The following is a 15,252-nucleotide window of genomic DNA, read 5'->3' on the forward strand; positions in this document are numbered from 1 at the left end:
AACTAATCGTTGTTGGTACGATGAAAATGAAAATAAAGTTGGAAGTTCAAGCAGAACTCAAGAGTGTATCACGATTCACGAGGGTGTACAGGGAAAATCAATAGCTGCTTGAGTAAGTTAATAGAAACGTAGGCTACAGCTACATTTGGTACTGTGAATGATCTTTTATTGCAACCATTCAAATCATTAACTTTTTTTTGCATTATGATTTGACTGAATACGAGTGATCAACTAATGCACTTGAGGTAGAGGTTACCGTTACCTTCGAATCGACGTCAGTAGTCTTTTGTACCTTTGGTGATACGACGGGGGAAGAAACTGAAGTCGATCTTGATAGATTGCTTCTCTTAGTAACTTTCTTCTCCATATCTTTTACACCTAAAAATTAAAGTAGGGATATACACATGGGCTTAGTATACTAAGAAGACTCAAACTCAATGAAATCTTAACTCAAAGGAGACACGGCAAAACTAGTTTGATTTTGGAAACTTACTAGCAGGATTTTGAGTATTGAATGGGACTACGGTCGAATATACGCTTGATTTGACAACCGCACTATTTCTTAATTTCGACCGAGTAAGTGGTCCGTGCGAATTTGAAGGTGGGAAAGCAGCTTGCACGGATTGGGATGAATACATGTCGTCAAAATCAGGGATGCGAATATTTCTTGATGTAATTGAAGCAAGGTCTGCTGAATGCATGGATGTAGGCTTCTGTGTTGCAATGTTAACATTCAACATATTTAAAAAGGCTTTCTCCTTCCGAATTTCTTGGTGAGCCACTATTTCATACGAAAAGCATATATATGCAAAATAACGGTATCATTAAAATTACAGCCGGCTCTTACCGGAAGTAGTTGGGTCAGCAGATAGTTTAACTGAAGACGTTGCCACAGTTGGTGATCTATCCAGGAAATTCGGCCTTGATTTGGGAATTATGAAATTTGGTTTTGATGATTCCCTCGACGTTGTTGAAGCCAATGCAGTAGTCCAATCAGGTTTTCCGAAATTCCTTTCAGGATTCAACTCAACTGAAGAATTATACGACTTTTGGGACGCAGGAAATGCAGCCGATGGATCAACGTCAGCGTTTGAACCGGATTGTTCTACCAAACGCTGAGTTCTGAACACCACAACACCCAACAAGAAATCGGACGACTGGTTTTCCACAAAAGCTATAACAAAAATAATAATATACACAAATTACAAGTCGTATTGATTGTGTTCCTGAAGAAAGGGGATAGAGTGGTTATAAGTAATTACATTTTTTTATAAACGAGGTCAACTCCGAAGGTATGGGACTATCTTTGGCCAATGGGAGGACGTAAAAGTCTTTGAAACTCCAAGGAAGTTTTGAATCTGAAGCGTCAGAAAAAACGGCAAACCAGTTCATCCCGCTCAATTCATCGTAGAAGAATTCGTAACCTTTCATTTCATCATTGGTAGCTGGAGTAAATTGGAAAACACAGATTCTTTCGTTGATCGATTCGCTCACTCTCCGCAAGTAAGGCCAAACTTTTTCGGGTTCGATTGTGCCCACAACTCTCATTGATTTGGGCATTTCCAAGTCAGCAAGAACAGAAGGGGCGTTGACCTAGAAAAAATAATTAAATATCAAGTTGCTATTGTGCGAATTTATTCTATTTAAAAACTTACGTCTAAACTTTTCATGTCGACTTTGAAACTCCTGCGTCCATGATTTATCGTCCCAGTCCAAGGAACTGGCTTCATTCTTGATTGGCTTAACTCTTGGTTGTTTGTCATCCCTTTTCCTGATTCGATACCATTCCAATCTGTTTGTGACAAGATCGGCGATGCTGATGCTCTATTGTTTAAAAGTGAACCATTTTGACTGACATCAGCTGCTACTCCCCAATCGTTTGCACCGGAATTCAAGACGTGCTTCGGACCAGGGCGGGAAATCACAAAATCATTGGGAGGAATACACTCAGTATTAGATCCAGAAATAAATTCCCAGTTAACAGTTAACGTCTTCAAATCATCTCCGCCAGATTTTGCAGCGCTGCTATTTCCGGGTCGTGGGGTGGTTTTCGCAGTTTTCACAGATGGCCAGTTTGACCACGCATCGACAGCTGGCCCCCAATCATCGGCTACAGAATTATTAGCAGTTTTCGTAACAGGTGCAGATGAATTGCTCGCGATACCCCAATCATCCAATACAGGTTGACTGTAACCAACGGGTGCATTGTAACTTGATCTCGGAGTATTTCTCGCTTCTACTGCAGCAGCTTTGGCACCGGTGGACCATGGAATGCTGGCTTGGTCTGGAGCTGATCCCCAATCATTCTTATTTTCCCAGGAGACAAGAGCACTTGAAGATTTTGTAGCTGGTGTACCTGCTAACGTACCCCAATCCGCAAATACCGATTGAGGCAGAGGAATTCTTTCACCCCTTCTTCCAGTTGAAGCAGTAGGACAATTGTAAGCCATATGCCCTTCTTGGTTGCACTGTAATATTTCAATCAATAAAGGTCATTTGGTTATTTTCAATTTAATAAAAGTAACAGAGTTTACTTTAAAACAAAGACGTGGGCTTCCACCACCACCTCCTCCTCGAGTTGGACGAGTTGGGCCAATTGGATTATTATAAGACACGTGTCCTTTTTTATTGAACTGAAAATATTGCAAGGTTCAATTAATTATATAACAGTGAGATCAGAGCAATTACGTTTTTCAGCAGATATTACTTTATAACAATGGTTTCCTTTACCCCCACTTTTCTGAAACCTCGGAGCGTAATTAAACCGATTAGTCCTGGAATTATTACTTTCACCTCCAAAAACGCCAGGCAGGCCACTTTCTTGCGTTGCCCGGTTTGTTTCTTCCCAGTCATTTGCTGATTTGGCCCACTCGTGATTTCCAACAGATTTGGAAGCACTGTAATTAGTTTTAGGCTCATTATCAGGTAAAGCCAGTAAATTCCAATCACCAGATGCTGCTGTGATGCTACTGGAAGCTGGTTCTTGACCGGACACTTCATAAACCGACTGACTGATTGTAGCATTCGCTTCTGATTCATCCACGGTTTCGGTTATTTTTGTTTCACCACTCGATACGCTAATATTTGGTTCAGAAATTGACGTCAAGGGATCAGCTCTTTTATCACAGTCATTGGTTTTTGATGAAGGAGTCAATATTCCGTGCCCTGAGAGGGGTTTAAGAAATGAAATGAAAGACATCTAAATAAATCAAAATATCACCTTTCTCATCCACTTCAGATTTTTCATGCTCTTCCTTGATTTCCATATCAATCTGAGAATGGATTCAATTAAAGAATAGAGCAAGAATTAAAAATTTGCCATTGTTAGATACTTAGATAGGAAATTAATGTGATTTCTCATACAATTAAACTGTCAACTATAGCATGAAAACAACTTTCCAATTGAAGTAAAATCTAAAAAAAAGTTATAATGTTATAGGCTTTGATAAATATTACTTACATCAATAATCGGCCAAACTGCTTGTTTGGCTTGCACTCGCTCTCTGTCTTTAGTCATTTTCTTTACAAGTTCTTTCGATACTTCTCTCATTTGAGCAATCACAGCTTTATCGCCTGGTAAAAACTTAAAATCTTCTGGATTGTTCCAAAATATTTCACCAAATAAAGCTTTTTTCTGTTCTTCATTCATAGTCTTACAGTTTTTATCTTTAGCCAATATTTCTTTAATTACGTCTTCGTATGCAACAAATTGAGAATCTTGAATGTTAGCCCAAACACGTAGCCCAACTAAATTTAACTTATTGAATAAGTTCTTTATATGTTTGGGTATGATGACATAATTGTTTTCTAGAAGTGTGTACACTTCTAGAATTTTATTTGTGTCTCCCATATTGTGATTAGCCTACGTGAGCGAGTTAACTTCGAATTGAATTTCGAAAAGCTCATTAAGTTCTGTGCACTCACGTCAGCAGACATGAGCAACTACCGACAACTACTGTCTGCTACAACGAGTCAACCACGCAGTCACGCAACGTAATCAAGCCCTAAATTATGCGGAATTTTTGTCTGCAAACTTATAACTGACGTAATTCAAATTGCAAATTTACAAGTTTCCTAAGCTTGCATTTATCTTCTTAATAACCAACTCCAGATGGACCGATCAACAAATAAAAACGCTTAAAACTAAAGTAGTTATTACAGTAAATGGTTTAATTTACAGCAAGTGCGTGTCCTTCTACCAGTTAGGCCATCTACTCTTTCTCGATTTAGATCAGTTCTACAACTAAAAATTGATTTTTTCAAAATTATGTAGCAATAGCAGTAGCACTACTGCCTTAAAAGCAAAGAAGGATAGTCACTCGATCAAACGAGTAGTCGAAGAAGGCGAATTTCAGTCTTATACTGGCATTTTACGAGTAGGCCTATTAACGTCCCACCTAGATAGGCCACGGTTCGATTTTGCATTATTCACCGTTCCGGATATTTTTCCATTAGACGCCCAAGCATCAGCACAACCATCTCAAGTCTCAACCATCAGTCGAAAGTGATGCGCAGGAACGTGGCGTAAATTCTTTTCGCCATCAAATGCCAAAGAGTCTGTTTGTCCACACCAATCACGTGTTCCAGCTTTTGATTTTGTATACGATTTGAGTCGAAGTTGTAGAAACCAATTCGTCCGACGCAGTTAGCCCAATAAGTTTTTCTGAAATTCCCGCCGCAGCTTGAAAACAAAAAACTGCGCAGTTGCATAGACGATTCTGTTAGGTCATCGCCTTTATCAATTCGCAAATCGCAATCTCATTCCAATCTGCTAATAAAGAAGTCTCTCTTGGTGCTGTTATTCAGAATCATAACCTTTATCAATTCAAGATTTTTTTACATTTAGGAATGAATAACACAACTTAATTTTTTGATTCGATCAGGATAAATGGACGAGAGGTTAGCTACATTCCGTGTATTGGACGGTGGTCAAGTTGCATGAAAATGCCACAGTCAACTTTAACCGTGTCATTTCGAAGAGAAAAGAAGGCACAGTTTAAGATAAATAATAAGAGTTTAAAAACAAAATGGATTTGGTACGGGAATTTGAACGTAAAATCGTGCATAAAGCATTCCTAATTTTTTTCTTTGTTTTCTGACAAATAAGAGTAAAATAACATAGTAAGTTAAGGGATAATTAGAATAAACCTTAACCTTAGAACCATGTTTCGACATCAACACAAAACAGAAACCAACAAGTTAGCGCACACAATTTCACAATTATTACATTCAAGAGCAACAGCCTAAGATAACTTGGGCAGAAAATGAATTTACTGTTTACTTAAAAAATTTCTTTGTTTCCATTACACTAACAACCTGCTAATGTTCTTCATGTTCCGCTGTAGAAACGGGATCCTATACAAAAAGTAGGTCAATGAGAAACCATTGAACCAATGAAACATTTAATACTTGTAACACTAAAACATTAACTACTTATAGTTCCTAATTAATTAAAAGCTACCTCCAAATGGCCGGAAGATGTTGACTGTGTAGATTGATCAAAGACCGGATCGGCTGATGAGCTCACACTGCTAATGTTCATGCAACTTATTGCAGAGGACGTGGAAGGATCTACTGATCCATGCACACCAGATTCATTCACTTCACTTGTAACTATTTCCGAAGATGCGCTTGCATCCAGGTCGGCATCGTGAGATTGAATGTGCAAATTATTCACGATAAATGACGTTAGATTGGAGTTCAGTTCTTCAATGACGTTTTGCTCCTTAATTATCTGCTCATCGAAGTCTAAGTTTGAAGTGTGTAAAAGAAATCGATTACTAAATCAATTCAATTTGAGTAATAAACTAAAAAATTAGACAATAACCAACCTAAAATGGATTCTTCGTCTTCAGCAATGAGTAGTTTGCCTGGACTGCAGAACGAATGCTCTTCATCTCCGACTGGGAAACTGCTGGTCCTGCATCCCACACTTGTGGCAGACAGATCACTTTCCATCTCAAGATCTTGAAGCGGATTTTTGTCTACGCCTAACACCACAATTCCGTCGTGCTTCTTTTCTTCGTCATTCTCATCATCACTGTAATCAGTAAGCAGACGGTATTGTCGACCCCTTTTTCCAAGTAATAATTCGGCAGATACTGCGTTATCTCCCGATTCCGGAAGCGAGACAACGACAGAAGTTATTGCATCTAACATTGCCTGATGCTTCGACAACTTCTTCTGCTGCTTCAACAAAAGCTCATCTTTGGCAGCCACTGTTAGAAAAAAAGAAATTAATCAAAATACTTTTAATTTACCTAAGGATTAAACGAACCTGAAATGTGAACTTCGTCATCCGAATTGAGCGGGTGACTGGGATCATACAATTCAGCAACGCCAACAGCTTTTTTAATGTCGCTCGATTTGGCTGGTTCCGGAATGACGTCTTGCCTCTTTTTTTCTCGCTTCTCATGTCTATCCGAGTTGGTCTTGTGAGGTTTACTTCTACTCCTCGATGAACGATGATGATCGCGCTCCTTGGCATCTGCTTTCTTGTCGCGATCACTACGATTACCGGAGCGTTTGCTGCTGGAATCGGAATCACAACGAGAACTTTTAGAGCTCCTCGAACTCACTTTATCACTTTTTTCGCGAGCGGAACGAGAACTAGCTGAATTATTCTGATCGTTCTCCTTGATCGGATGACTGGAACCATTTCGAGAGCGGTCAAGTCTTCGTGATTTGAATACCGGAGTCGTATCTTTAATACATTCGGGTGTTGGAGATGAGGCAATATTCATTTTCGATGAAATTTCTTCTCGATCATCTATTTCCTTGTAGATATCCTCGATAACCTCTTCGCCTTTATGAGTCTTAATGAGGTATCTATTAGCAAGGCCCATATTTTCCTGCTCATTCTTCTCGATCAAGTCCAGTTGATGCTTGGCTTCTTTTTCGCGCCATTCGGCCAAATCCTTGTTAGCCAGGTCTTCGGTTGACATCTTGACCAATTCATCTGAAAATACAAAATTTTGGCATAACATTAGCTCAGAAAATAAACACAACGACAAACATTCTTGGTTGTTTGTTGACATGTGACATTATAAAATTACCAGGCAGCAGCTGCTTTGTAATTATTTTCCGAAACAATCCCGGATTTTTCGGGTCTTTGATGTTAAAAATCAAAGACCGGTATTTGTTCTTATACTTGGAGCCAACATCATGCTTGTAGAGGGAAAAGAGCGATTCTTCTATCTCCTTAGCAACTTGCTCGACAATGGCTTCTTCCGTCTCCACATCATTTGCTTCTTTACAGCGACTCCACAGGGCCTCTTTCAACGAGCTTCTCGAAATGGACCTGGTAGCCTCAGGGTCAGATTTTGCCATTTTAGTTGGAGTCTCTTCTTCGTTGTTTGTCTCGATGGATCTTTTTCGAGTCATCTTTGATTTGGATGAAGATATATTGCTTGGCTTCTTTGAGCTTTCCGCTTTAGACTTCAAGGATATTAATGACGTTGACGATGTGTGAACCGGCGAGGGCTTCGAACAAGCAACTTTCAAGGATGAAGCCGCTACAGATGCCGGTAGAGATTCTTGTTTCGCGATTGTATACGTAGCATTGTCTTTGAGCCATTGCTCCACATTAGCTACTGTGGGAGCAGACTGGCCACACAAAACTTTGCCCGTCTTTGTCTCCATAACTGGGACTGGGGTATCGTCTGCCAAGTTTGATGGTTTACTAGCTCCACCCGATGACAAGGATTTTCTTCTTTGAGTAATTTCCAATAGTTTGGAAGCTAACGCCGGCGTTGGTTGACTCATCAACATGGAGTAGTCGACCGAGTCTTTCCACGACTCATCAGAAGAGGTGCTGGGAGGTGTCATCGAATTAATGGGGCTTTGCGGATCTTGTAACTGAGACGATTTCATCTTCTCACTCATTGCGTGGAGTGAATCTCGCACATGGTTAGCAATACATTCCTCGCTACAGTAAACACTATTTGTTAGCGCATCACTACTGCACCCGTCCACGAAACATGGTCTTCTTTCAGACGTACTCGGGCTCCTACTCTTTCTCGAATTGATGTGGGCCTTTCGCTGCACGCCTTCAGTTTCCAATTTTCCCTTCTGCTTAGACGTAAAGGAGAGATTCAGCTCCTTCGATGAGACCACGTTTTTGGACCGTTTAGATGCGGGACTTTCTTCCGGTACGGGTTTTCTTTTAGATTTCGATCGAGTTGATGGTCCACTTGAAGAGGAAGGTTCAAGGCTGGATACTGCAACCGACGAAACAGACTCTGTCGCTTCTGTCGACTTTCCGTGCTTCGTAGCTCCAATTTGACGGTTCAGTTCCTCTAATATGGCTTTTTGCATCAACATCTCTCCGTCGACTGGAGGCTTCCCTGGATTGAAGGGTATAGCGGGCGTCGTTTTGACAGGCGTATTGTCTTCATTGGATTCCGCTATCGCCGGACATGAAACTACTGGAATTGATTTAGCAACAGACGGAGGCCTTGGTAAGGAAGACTTCAGTTGGGAAGAGTTTGACTGAATTTTAGCTTTGACGGGGTCAACACTGAGGATGTCTTGCTGTAGCTTCTGTCGAATAGCTGTCATACGAGTGGGGGGCTGGGCTGAAGCAACTAGAGTGGATTCTGAATTTGGAGTTTCTTGAATTCTGATGCTTTCCGATTCTGCATCACTTTGGGTAACGCAAACTGCTTTCTTTTCCGGCAATGAAGCATTAAAACTGGGATGATCCACAGGACGCGGAGCTCGGAACACCACAACGCCCAATAAAAAATCTGACTTGCGGTTTTCCACAAAGGCTATTAAATAGGAAATGTGAAGAAGAAAATAGAAAGTAGAGAATGAAAAAGTGTCGCTGATTGATTTTTTTATATATTGATAAAGATTTTGTTTTTAAACTACTTACATTTTTTCGTAAACGAGGTCAACTCCGAAGGTATGGGACTCGCCTTGCCCAATGGGAGGACATAAAAGTCTTTGAAAATCCAAGGAAGTTTTGAATCTGGAGTGCCAGCAATAACGACAAACCAGTTCATGCCGTTTAATTCATCGTAGAAGAATTTGTAACCTTCCATATCAGCATTTGTAGCTGGAGTAAATTGGAAAACACCAATTCTTTCGTTGACCGTTTCGCTCACTCTCCGCAAGTAAGGCCAAATTTTTTCGGGTTCGATAGTGCCCACAACTGTCATTGATTTGGGCATTTCCAAGTCAGCAAGAACAGAAGGGGCGTTGACCTAGAAAAAAATAATTAAATATGAAGTTTCTACTGTGTTAATTTTTTCTATTTAAAAACTTACGTCCAAACTTTTCATGTCGGCATTGAAACTCCTACGTCCATGATTTATTGTCCCAGTCCAAGGAACTGGATTCATTCTTGATTGGCTTAACTCTTGACTATTTCTCATGAAATTAGGATCATTCCCCTTTCCTGCTCCAGAATCACTCCACTCATCCATTTGAGGGATGATTGTCATTGTGTTAGCGTTGGAAACTGAACCACGTTTACTGACATCAGCAGCTACTCCCCAATCATCTTCAGCAGATTTCACAATTGCGATTGGTCCAGATCGGGAAAACGTAGAATTATTGTTAGGAACACGAACAGGATTAGACCTAGAGGGAAGATTATTCCAGCTATTAGCTTCCGCTCCCCAGTCATCTCCGCCGGATTTTACAGCACTGTTATTTTCGGACCGTGGGGTGGATTTTGCCGTTTTAACAGAAGACATCGCATCGGCAGCTAAACCCCAATCATCAACTCCAGAATTTGCAGCGGTACTATTTCCGGATTGTTGGGTGGATTTTTTCGATTTAACAGAAGACATTGCATCAGCAGCTGATCCCCAATCATCAACTCCAGAACTTGCAGCGGTACTATTTCCGGATGGTTGGGTGGATTTTGTCGATTTAACAGAAGTAATCGCATCAGCAGCTGATCCCCAATCATCAACTCCAGAATTTGCAGCGGTACTATTTCCTTGTGGTGTCGTAGATTTCGTGGTTTTAACAGATGACCAGGCATCGGCAGCTGATCCCCAATCATCGGTCGCAGGAATACCAGCAGTTGAACTACTAGCAACTGTTGTAACAGGCGGTGCAGCAGATGAATTGCTCGAGATACCCCAATCGTCCAATACAGGTTGACTGTTACCAATGGGTGCATTATAACTGGATCTTGGAGTATTTCTCGCACCTCTTGGAGCAGCGTTAGCACCGGTGGCCCATGGACTGCTGACTTTGTTTGAAGCTGATCCCCAATCATTCTTCTTTTCACCAGAGTCAAAACTCGAGGATTTTGTATCTGGTGTGACTGTTAATGTTCCCCAATCGTCAAATGCCGAGGAACTAGGTGCACCGTAACTGGATGCAGGAGAATTTCTTGCACCTCTTCCGCCAGTTGAAGGATTAGGACAATTGTAAGTGAAATGCCCTTCTTGGTTGCACTTAAATATTCATAGTGAAAAAAGTTAATTTTGTAATAGTAATTTAATTGATGTAACGCTAGTTACTTTAAAGCAAGGACGTGTGCTTCCACCACCACCACCTCTTCCGCCACCTCTTCCTCGAGTCGGGCCAGTTGGACAATTATAAGATAAGTGTCCTTCTTCATTACACTGAAACATTTCAAGACATAATAAATAAGTAACTTTTGCATTAAAATAATTGATACAGTAAGTAATTTACTTTGTAGCAAGTACGTGTGCTTCCACCACCTCTTCCTCCACCTCTTCCGCCCCCTCTTCCACGATTGGGATCAGTTGGACAATTATAGGACATATGACCTTCTTCATTGCACTGTAGAAAAAAGTTAGAATTTTACCATTGCAAATATATTTAGGAATATTACCTTAAAGCAAGGGCGCAATGGCTTTCGGTCACCACCTCTTGAAGCGTTATAGCCACCAGTCCAGGAACTTTTAGTCGATTCAGCGTTTCCCCATGCGTCGGATTGGCTACTTCCTTTAGATGTGTCATTCGTTGATCCCCAAGCATCTGCAGAAGACCAGTCGGCATTTCCACTGGGAGTAACTAATTTGGGTTTAGGAGCAGTCGAAGACCAAGAATTCCAGTCGTCAGAGGTCGTATTGCTATTACTTGACGCTGGCATTTTGCGAGGTGCGTCCCAACTAGATTGGTCATCGTTCGGTATTGCTTTATTCACGGTTCCGGATATTTTGCCACTAGATGTCCAAGCATCAGCACAAGCATCCCAATCATCAGTCGAAATTGGGGCGCAGGAACGTGGCGCCAATTCCTTTCTTTTTGAATCCGTCGTCAGAGAGTCTGATGTTCCACTCCAATCATCAGTACTGAATGTCCTAGCTTTTACTCCTGCCACCGGTGTTGCAGCTGCGATCTGAGTCGACGATGTTGAAGCCCACTCATCTGCTGCAGTAGTCCAATCGGTTTTTTCGAAATTATTTCCAGGATTCAATACAACTGGCGGAATATCCGACTTTTGGGACACCGACGCAGCAGCCGATTGCTCGAGAACTGGATCGGTGATGACAACTTCTGGTTCGAGGGACTCTTGTAGTTCGGGACGCAGCACAGCTTCTTCGGTCAATTCCAATATCCAGACTTCAATTGCTTTCATAAAGTCGACAGCCATACACTTGATGGGCGGCATCTTCGTGTTAGATGCAAAAGAAAAAATTTCGCAAGCATCCCGATAGACGAATTGCCAGGATTGAATTGAATTCAAACGCGATCCGTGCTGTGATTCGAAATTAAGCAATAAATGGAACTGCAGGAACGGTCGTAGCTTGGAGAAGAAGAGAAGGAACGATGCTGTTCTCGTTCGATTGGAGGTCTCAGGATTGGACTGCAATGCCACAAACAATTTAAGAAAAGCTTCTACGTCACAATATTTTGACTTCCAAGCAAGGCTCGGATCCATTTCGTTGAACCAGGACAAGATACAGTCGCCCACTGTTTTGGCTCCTTCGATACAGCCGAAGTCTAGAAAGAATTTTGCCAACTTCGTAATAGGAATCAGTTGCATGACTATTCTGCTGGGTGTAACCATCGCCTTTATCAGTTCGGCGATCTTATTCCAATCTAAAAAAATAAAATAAAAAAAAATAAAACAAGAAAAAATGTTACTTAACCATAAAAAACAAAACAACATTTGTGGAATGATCTGAAAACTTACCGCAGACTTTACGTTCAAAATAAGCAATTGCCTGCGCAACAGCTTCTGTTTGAATTCCTTCAAACATCTCTGTATCTTGAGAATCTCCATCAAAATTAGAACTCAGAATTTTCAATAAATCAAGACCCTTTTCAGAGGCACGCAAGGTGATGCAGAAATGGAGCAATTTCAGTGTCAATTCACCTTTCTTCATCCCCGATTTCGTCCATACTTTTCGAGGTTCTGCGCAACAATACGAAATTAACTGGCTTAAATCACCTATGGTTTCGGTTCGGGTATGGTCTTTCCACTTGGCAAGTGACGTCAAAGATTTACTCATTCGGATCAAAAATGAATGAAGGCCATAACGGCAATACATTTGAACTGAATGATGCTTGGGCCAAATCAGTAAAACACCGCAAGGCAAATTTATCTTGCCACTTTTGGAAATATCTTTCTCGGATTTTTCATTGGACAACTTCCTCTCTTGATCTGACTGAATAAGTCCAACAACGTTCTGTTCCCACTTCAACTGGATGCTCAAATTTCTAATCACGTCGTCGGAATCAATTACACGTGTAACTTCTATTACTTCGGCTTTCCCATTGATGTTCGTCGAACTTGACTGTGATGCCATTGCTAGGTGAACGTCAAGAAAATCACAATTTAGCAGAAGATCAGCGAAGACGCGATCCTGTCCACGAAGTAGCTCAAATGAAAGAATTTGTTCGTCATAGCTTTCTTGAAGAACGAAGAGAAAGACATTTTCTGTTAAGGTTCTCTCTGCAATTACAGAATCTTGCCGTTTTTCCAGATGGTTTTTAACTTCAGAAGAGTCGCGATGAATTTCGGAAGTAGTAGTTGGAGTTTCCAATCCTTCTTTTGAATTTTCTCCATTTTCATTTTCGGTTTTTGATTCCAAGAACTGATTCCGAAGCCAAGGTTCAAGCGATTCTTTGATTTTTTTAATCGCCCCGAGGAAAACTGGAAAATCCTTTGGAATCCCCGTCTTTACGTTTGTCCAGAGAAGATCATAAACCAGGACTAACTTGTAACCTTGTAAAACCGGCTCAATAAAATGCTCGCAGCTGTCGAAAAAAGCAGACAGGTAGAAAACTGCGTCGCTATTTTTGTGGCTCTCCAACCTTTTCTTTCTTTCTCCATACTGAACATTTAAACTGCCACCTTCATGCCCTCCTTCAACAGGTAATTGAAGGGTTGCAGTACCAAACTTTCCTTCAATCCAACAGGAACTCAAGTTGTGAATAAAGCATGTCTTGCCATCATACAAGACCAATTTGGTACACTTTGCAGTGACTTTCATCTCTTCAGGAAGTTGAAGATTTTGGACCACCAAATAGGATAAATTGAAATCTTCAAAAGTCGAATCACATATTTTCGAAGCATCAATTTCCCAAATATGCCTTGAGGACAACCTGCATTCTGAAATCTCTTTCAGGATTCCGATATTCTAGAACATTTTACAATAAAGAATTGATTCAAATAAGTTCTGACAAAAATAAAAGGTAGAAGTTAACACCAACCTGTCTTGAAACTGGAATCGGAAAGCTTTCTTGGAGTTCTTTAATTTTAAATGACTTCAGAGAAGTGTTCTCTGAACACACTTCTGATCCCCATGCAAAGTCGATTGATTTCCTTTGATTTTCAAAATCCAGAACATCAGATAAATGTTCCCTTTGGATGAAGCCATCATTTTTCGAGTTTACAGCACATAAGTTTGTTGAAGCTATCTGCATGTTCTTGTTCTCATGATCACTCATGTTTTTTTCATTAAAAAGCCTGAAAAACTAAAAAATTACATGTTGTTTAGTTTATCCTTCCAGTCAAATATATTTTACTGAGTGGATCTTACTTAAACCAAGCGTCCAAAACGTTGATTCATCACCGGACTAGACAACTTATAGAAACGTTGAAATTTTCTGTTTACAAAATTTTAAGGGCTATATATAAATAAAACAACTGAAATCACATTAATTATTGCTTACCAACTTTCCATTTAAACGCAAAACAGATGTCTATAACGAACAGGTTTCACAATTTCACAACTCGAGATTTTAAAATCTTCTGAAGAGAAGACGCTGAACTGACGACAAAAGCTTACCGCGTGTCTAGTACACAAAGGAGTTGCCAGTTAGTTGTTTTAAATTTAAATCGATTCAAATTAATTTGAAAAATTAATAAAAATTTAGAAGAAAGCATAAAATGCTAAAAAGAAAAACGGGTAATTTAAGTAATGATGTAATTTTTATATTTTAAACACTTCTACCAAAGCCACAGTCCACAGAGCGCATAGACAAAGACCACTGGTTGATGCTGTGCTATCCTTTTAGCCCTATCCCTACTGACCCCGAGCTCCCGTATCGATTGTAGTGCCTCTAGCGGACAAAGTACTGTACTGCACCGAGGCTACGAAGGGTTTTGCAGACGAAGATTGTTTTCCTTCTGTCTTGGTAAAATTCTTTGCTGGCGTTTAATAGTTTTAGGTAATTTTGCCTTAAAAATTTTTATTAAGAAGTCAAATTGTATTAAATTTTGACATTAGCTAATTACAAAAGCAGAGAAATCAATTGAATCATTGCAATTGAATAGAAGTAAGCAGAGTGTAGAGATGAAAACGTACACTAGAGGGCAGGACAAGTAATACGGGGTTGGAGAAATCAGAGGAAGGGTAGCAAGAATTCTGGCGACAGTTGGCCATGTTAATTTTCTTATGAAGAGCTTCAACCAGTGGTCTTTGTCTATGGAGCGAATGCTGAGATGATGGTGGCCAGAGACCGCCAGAGGCCATAAGGCTTTGACTGCTTTATTCGTACACTAGTGATACCTGGTGGTTTTTTTCGGCAAGAACAGTTAGCGTTTGTTTTTTTTCGAAGTCTTCTTATTAAGGACTCGAATGTACTGGAAACTAGTATCCGGCTGTTAAAATACCGTTAATTTGGTCAACAGTTGATCGAGCTGCTCAGACTTGGTGCCTGTCTCATTTCTGGGCGCTTGCGCTTCCTTTTAACGCCCTTTAACGGACCAGCGGCTTTTGGGTTGCGGCGACCTGAGTTTCCTCTTGCCGTAGTCCGTTTTTGAACAGAAGGAACTGTTCAAGTTTGGTTCGTTTCCTCCCAAATGCC

The 15,252-nt window shown here is 40.5% G+C and overlaps 2 protein-coding genes across 4 annotated transcripts; both read right to left on the reverse strand.

Moving 5' to 3' along the window:
- Positions 1–45: 45 nt before the first annotated feature.
- LOC124203637 lies at positions 46–4,001 on the reverse strand. The gene is made up of 9 exons (XM_046600362.1): positions 3,461–4,001; positions 3,221–3,272; positions 2,708–3,165; positions 2,535–2,633; positions 1,656–2,468; positions 1,263–1,593; positions 848–1,174; positions 494–781; positions 46–378 (listed from the first exon to the last, which is right to left on the reverse strand). The coding sequence occupies exons 1-9, from the start codon at positions 3,848–3,850 to the stop codon at positions 203–205; spliced, it is 2,934 nt and encodes a 977-aa protein (XP_046456318.1). The 5' UTR covers positions 3,851–4,001; the 3' UTR covers positions 46–202.
- An 899-nt stretch (positions 4,002–4,900) lies between these two features.
- On the reverse strand, positions 4,901–14,360 carry LOC124203640. 3 transcript variants are annotated; one of them, XM_046600377.1, is made up of 14 exons: positions 14,116–14,360; positions 13,983–14,049; positions 13,654–13,917; positions 12,131–13,580; positions 10,823–12,036; positions 10,660–10,770; positions 10,485–10,589; positions 9,273–10,418; positions 8,879–9,209; positions 7,056–8,771; positions 6,278–6,958; positions 5,832–6,218; positions 5,462–5,748; positions 4,901–5,355 (listed from the first exon to the last, which is right to left on the reverse strand). In XM_046600377.1, the coding sequence occupies exons 3-14, from the start codon at positions 13,888–13,890 to the stop codon at positions 5,320–5,322; spliced, it is 7,701 nt and encodes a 2,566-aa protein (XP_046456333.1). In that variant the 5' UTR covers positions 13,891–13,917; positions 13,983–14,049; positions 14,116–14,360; the 3' UTR covers positions 4,901–5,319. The 3 variants fall into 3 exon arrangements, with proteins under 3 accessions (XP_046456333.1, XP_046456335.1, XP_046456334.1); XM_046600379.1 differs by having other exon boundaries at positions 13,654–13,909; positions 13,989–14,049; positions 14,116–14,275; XM_046600378.1 differs by having other exon boundaries at positions 13,654–13,909; positions 14,116–14,275.
- Between the last annotated feature and the right edge of the window lie 892 nt (positions 14,361–15,252).

This window comes from Daphnia pulex, chromosome 10 (genome assembly GCF_021134715.1).
Source record: "Daphnia pulex isolate KAP4 chromosome 10, ASM2113471v1".
NCBI lineage: Eukaryota > Metazoa > Arthropoda > Branchiopoda > Diplostraca > Daphniidae > Daphnia > Daphnia pulex.

What these genes read in the sequence shown, in the direction of transcription:
- LOC124203637 (XM_046600362.1), bottom strand. Translation starts at nt 3,850, where the DNA reads ATGGGAGACACAAATAAAATTCTAGAAGTGTACACACTTCTAGAAAAC. An exon ending in AAGGAAACCATTGTTATAAA is followed by an intron (nt 2,634 to 2,707) that starts GTAATATCTGCT and finishes CAATATTTTCAG; the next exon opens with TTCAATAAAAAAGGACACGT. An exon ending in GCCCACGTCTTTGTTTTAAA is followed by an intron (nt 2,469 to 2,534) that starts GTAAACTCTGTT and finishes GAAATATTACAG; the next exon opens with TGCAACCAAGAAGGGCATAT.
- LOC124203640 (XM_046600377.1), bottom strand. Translation starts at nt 13,890, where the DNA reads ATGAGTGATCATGAGAACAAGAACATGCAGATAGCTTCAACAAACTTA. An exon ending in CATTGCGCCCTTGCTTTAAG is followed by an intron (nt 10,771 to 10,822) that starts GTAATATTCCTA and finishes TTTTTTCTACAG; the next exon opens with TGCAATGAAGAAGGTCATAT. An exon ending in GCACACGTACTTGCTACAAA is followed by an intron (nt 10,590 to 10,659) that starts GTAAATTACTTA and finishes GAAATGTTTCAG; the next exon opens with TGTAATGAAGAAGGACACTT.